This window comes from Filicampus tigris, chromosome 14 (genome assembly GCF_054856515.1).
Source record: "Filicampus tigris isolate MCC_2025a chromosome 14, RoL_Ftig_1.0, whole genome shotgun sequence".
Taxonomy (NCBI): domain Eukaryota; kingdom Metazoa; phylum Chordata; class Actinopteri; order Syngnathiformes; family Syngnathidae; genus Filicampus; species Filicampus tigris.
In genome coordinates this window covers 22,067,616-22,073,019 of record NC_141230.1, presented here as the reverse complement: position 1 = coordinate 22,073,019, position 5,404 = coordinate 22,067,616, and the positions used below count along the sequence as shown (strand labels likewise).

At 42.0% G+C, this 5,404-nt stretch overlaps 1 protein-coding gene across 1 annotated transcript; it reads right to left on the bottom strand.

Moving 5' to 3' along the window:
* Window positions 1-1,313: 1,313 nt before the first annotated feature.
* On the bottom strand, window positions 1,314-5,389 carry cnot9 (CCR4-NOT transcription complex subunit 9). The gene is made up of 8 exons (XM_086051059.1): window positions 5,022-5,389; window positions 3,857-4,042; window positions 3,656-3,771; window positions 3,395-3,504; window positions 3,205-3,314; window positions 3,022-3,120; window positions 2,854-2,945; window positions 1,314-2,518 (listed from the first exon to the last, which is right to left on the bottom strand). Exons 1-8 carry the CDS (start codon window positions 5,037-5,039, stop codon window positions 2,350-2,352), a joined length of 900 nt encoding a protein of 299 aa, XP_085907185.1. The 5' UTR covers window positions 5,040-5,389; the 3' UTR covers window positions 1,314-2,349.
* Between the last annotated feature and the right edge of the window lie 15 nt (window positions 5,390-5,404).

The following is a 5,404-nucleotide window of genomic DNA, read 5'->3' as shown; positions in this document are numbered from 1 at the left end:
CGCTGCAGCCTGCTTTCTCTCTGCTGCATTTACCCCATCTGAAGGGATCATGTGCCAAACATTCTTGATGAAGACTGTGGCAACAATTCAAAGGGGATATGTGAGGCAAATTTTGACTTTTTAAAATTGCTAGCATAAAAATAGTTGGGTCTCTGGAGTGCATGTCCACCCGTCAAGTGTGCAATTAAGTATAAAAATAAATGATTTTTAGTCAGTTTTATGCAACACCAGACTGTAGTAGTACTAAAAAATATATACATACATACCTTTGTGCGTGTATGTATATATATATATATGTAAATGTATATATATGTATGTGTATATATATGTATATATATATATATGTATATATATATGTATATATATGTATATGTATGTATATATATGTGTGTGTGCGTATATATATGAATATATAGGTGTGTGTGTGTATATATATATATATATATATATGCGTACATCTGTGCATTTTGAAAACACTTTTTTTCCACATTGTCATTATGGGGTAGAATTTTGAAGGGAAATTTTAATTTATTTTGGAATGATGCTGTGTAAGAAAAATGTAGAAAAAGTGAAGCGCTGTAAATACTTTACTTTGCACCGTATATTATATGAGGCACAGTATGCCCCTAAAACAGGCTTATTGACAAAAACGTCTTTATAATTTAGCAGGTTTGGGTTTTGCGTCACGAGAAACGATTGGTGGACTCATGTATTCATTGTGCTAGCAAGAGGAGCTAGCTACAAGTAGGAGCTGTGGGCACCACCCAAATACTTTTTAAGAAAAATGCACAATATATGTCCTTTGTAATTTAGCTGATTTGGGTTTTACATCTTAATTGGCGGCTGTCAGCCTTAATATGTATTCATTGTCTGACCTGTTCCAAGTTGTGAAGAAAAATGTCGATGTAAATAAAGCCAAATATCTTTATGGGCGCCATTAAATGTGGGCTCTTCTGTCCAATCTGGCTAATGCACTCCAATATTGACTTGCTGTACGGTCTCTGCTCGTAAAAGTGAATTTGGCAAGAATGCAGCACGTGTACTTAGGAACAGCTTGAATTGAGAGCACACAAATGCATCTCACAGGATAATGGAAGCTATAGGGTAGCATGATCTGCTAATGCATTGGCCTCACTCTATGTTGCTGTGGGGGAGGATTATATCCACCCACCCCAAGTGTCATCAACTTTTTAAAAATACTAAGAGTGAATCTAAATGCAAGCAGCAATCAAATTTTTCATGGCAAAATCTTTCAAATGTTGACACCATGCTCTGCCCACATTAGTCCAAGATAGTATAAAAAGACTAGTTCAGAGGTTTAAAAAGTTTTATTCAACCGAAATGAACAATCCTAGAGTTTTAAGTGTGTGTTACATACTGAAAATTGCAAGACAAAAATAGCCAAAAACATTTTGGAAGGGCTGGCAGTCAATGTGCTAGGATTTAGCCAAATGTTGACATTTGCTATTTACAACAGTACTGAAGGTAGTATTTACAGCTTTCAACATAATTTGTACAAAACTTAGTCACCTTTTGATCATTCAACCGTAAAATAGTTCAGACTCGCAAAACTCAGACGGCCAAAACTGTATGCAGGCTACCCACCAAAACATGCTGTGCCCTAGACGTGACATAGGAAGGGGGGGAAATACAATTGTTGCCACAACGTGAACACAAAATGCTAATAGCTGCTAGCAAAGGGGCACTCCATTCGCTTACCCAGACATCCAAATCGTCCACTGAATGACAAATTTTAATTTGGGGGCCACAAATGAGTATTTTGGGAGCACATTATAAACGTTTGGTGTGGGCAAATGTGCATTTCAGGGCCAAATATTTGAATTTATTATCTGCATTATACCAGTTTCCTGGCCACAATTGTTTTTTCATGCACATTCCACCTACTTCATAGCCAGTTTAGCATTCTGTGCACGTTGACTCTGTATCGTGAGCACAATTTATTAAACCCCCCACATGTAGTCAACCGCTATATCCTGAAGGTCCGGCACTTACGAATTCGCATATTGAAATTTATTTTCCCCTGAATTGTTGAGGGGGAAAAAAAACAGAAGATCACGCCCCCAGTGCCCCAATTGCATTTCAATGGCCGTCGATTATGCGAGGATTTTCGCTACTGGCAGGCAAGCCCACTCCCAATAGCGAGGGTCGACTGTATATGCTAAGTGGAAATCATTCCATCTTGAAAAAATTGTGATAGTGGGGATGAAGAGGTGATGTGATCAAAACGTCCAACACAAAATGAAATTGAAACCGACTGTACTTGGAGCCCTTCACTACGCAGACTGTCTTAGCACCACGTTTGGCCAAAATACAAGCAACTGTCGTGCATCACTGCGGGGCCAAGGGGATGCCCCGGGCGTCGGTCACCTGGCCCTCCTGGAGGTTCTTCACCAACTGGGCCAGCCAACGCTTGGTGGTGGTGTCATCCTTCAGCACCTGAGCAAAGGTGCTGTCCTTCAGCTGGTCAGGCAGACACTGCCGCAGAGCTTCTCTGGCTCTGAACGTACAAAAAATGGTGACATTGTTTTAGTGATGCGATGGCCCCTCCTACTGGCCGGAACAGTCATCATCAAAGGCTATACAGAAAATAAACATCTCAAAATGACCCATAAAGTAGACTCAATTTGTCTTAAATCTGGTGATTGAGTGTATTATAGCTAGACCAAAAGACAGTACCATGTGGATTTAAAAGAATCGGCCTGCGCTACATTTGATTTTTAAAAAATGTGTTTACGGTAATCCTTCATTTGTTCTAATGTTTTAATCTGACCCACAGCAAAAGAGGAGGGTTCAAATGGGTCATTTTTGAAAGAGCGTACCGCCTGGACGTACCTGAGATTATCCGAGAGGCGGAGGTAGCATCGAACCACGTGCTTCAGCAGACGCGCCGAAGGCTCTTTGGACAACTGCAACACCATCTTGCCCTGCAGACACGAGAGGCAACATTTTCACGTACTGCGGCTGGCGAGCTTCGGGCGGTCGGTCAGGAGTGACACTCACGAGGATCATGGCCACGTGGGAGAAGCGCTCGTACGTCTGGCAGATGTAGGCCAGCCCTGTGTCGTCCAACAGGATCTTCTGCAGGATGAAAGTGGCAACCTAGTGGACAAAATGCAGAGATTAGAGAGAGGAAAAGCTAGTATGAGCCCAGCTGTGCGTGTAAACGTCACAAAAGCTCAATACCGTCTTGGAGAGTTCACTCCCAGATTCCATAATACGGAGACACAGCGGAATGATTTCAGTCGTGAGGAGGAAGTTGATCACCTCCTGCTCGTCCGTTTTGACCAAAGCACCTGTGGTGATGACAAAGGCTGCTTAGGATGTACGCCGCCTATCATACGGGAGAGGTGTCACAAAAAGAAAATGCACGTACCTATGACTCCCAGGCTGGTAAGTCGCAGGTACTCAAACGGGCGCGTTTTGCTCACAGTATGCAGAAAGGGGTAAAGGAAAAGAGGGATGTGAGCCGCGAGAAAGGCCGACCTACAGGGGGGCAACAATAATGAAACAAGCTTCATTTATTGTTTGCATTGCATGTTTTTTAACCACAGAGTATTTTTTTCCCCACTCATCTTTGATCTCATGCCGATTAATTTGTTGGAAGAATCATGAGCGCAGCGATTCCAAGATTTACCTCGTTTCCGGGTGTGAGGCGACACACTGAAGAAGCGCCAAGGCGTTGCACACTCTGTTGGACTGGTGAGCCGTCAGTGTGGGCGGGTTTATCGAGGGATAGATGTTCACAATTTCCTAACACAAACCAAGAAACTTATGTGAATAAACAAAAAATACCGTACAACAGTGCCCCTTGTGTTTCACGTAGCTAGGCAGATACCTGCAAAAGGGCGGCGATGGTGCCACAGGAGTGCCAGAGCATGGGTGCCAGGTCAGGCACAGATTCCCGTTTCTTGCTGAGCTCCAGCAAGGCGTTCTCTCGGGTCTCCGGGCTGGACAACTCATTGATCCACTGGTAAATCTTCTCCCGGTCTACCTGAGCCAAGGCTGTGACGTTAGTGACAGCCTGTCAAACGGCGAGAGAACGCAGAGAATGAGCCCATTCTATGTAAAAGAGGTATGAAACACTGCTCCAACTATATGAATGCTTTCAGAGTCCCATCACTATTCTCACTGTCATCTTCAACGTTTTATGTCAAATTTGGGTTGTCTTTCATGAATGAGAGTTCACATAAGGATTCTCTTCCCTTTTGTATCTATGGAAGTAACTATAGCCTCCTGACTACCAGGGGGGGAATTCTCCAATAACCCAATCTTTGTGTGGTGATAAGAATGCTGAAAACATTTTTGAATTTTTCAACATTTTAAAAATATAGTCCATGTCCTGTACAGTGGACATTGGAAAGCCATTCATGTGAAACTGAACTTAGATTACATTCAGTTTCTTCCCCAAAGAAAATACCAAAAGCTGACCAAAATAATGAGTTTAACATCAACATAACTGCCCAGTGCCTATTATCACTTTTGTTTAACTTTGATGTGCTTCTTGGAATCAGAAAGCAATAACTTGTACCTTTTATGACGTCAGTTTTGGGTTGGGGTTAATGTTTTGAAAGTAGGATTCTGTAATAAAAGTTAACACCTATAATGTCGGCCCCCATTGACTTTGAAACATTGGCCAGAAATAAGTGCATTTCACCGCTTTATAAGAGTCACAACTTTCAAAATATTTGTAACAGGAAAATGATACTTTCTACCACTTGGTGGAAGCGTCCTTAAAATAACTGTCTGATAATGCTCGTCTCGTGTAAATCACTGACATTTTAAACCCATTTCTAATGTAATATATTTGAATTGGATCAATAATGATTGGAAGGACAACTCTTAATAAGTGACGGATTTTGGTTCAATGTTGAAGATGTGAAATTGTGTGCATGACGCTAACATGGTGAGGGGTTATCTGGTTGGTAGAAAAATGGGGGCCATTCATTTTGCACAGTAGTTGAATAATTCCAAATATTATAAATAGCGGGGAAAGTACTTACGGCCCCCGTAGCCAGCATTCTCACGTTCTTAGTAAGAATAGTCCCCCCCAAAAAATATGTAATTTCAATGGCGAGTGCTGATCAAGTTGACGAAACTGTTAGCGCAAACGTTAGCCGCAGCTAGCCGTTAGCAACTCATGTCTTCACACACTGGAGCGGAGATTTTAAACTACATTACAAACAGATCAACGTGGCAAAAAAAAAAACAAAAACAAAAAAAACGTCAGACGCGTCCTGCTTTGCGAACACCGCAAACACCAACACGACTTGAGAATTCGCGTTATCGTCGCTAAATAAAAACGCGGACTCCACTTTCGAGTTCTGCAAGAGGGAGACGCCAGTAGTGAAGTATCGCGAGATTCAACGTGACGTCAACTCTGCTC

Coding starts and splice junctions, on each gene's coding strand:
- cnot9 (XM_086051059.1), bottom strand. Junction 3,505..3,655: donor GCCTCACACCCGGAAACGAG/GTAAATCTTGGA, acceptor GCCCCCCTGTAG/GTCGGCCTTTCTCGCGGCTC. Junction 3,315..3,394: donor TACCAGCCTGGGAGTCATAG/GTACGTGCATTT, acceptor TCATCACCACAG/GTGCTTTGGTCAAAACGGAC.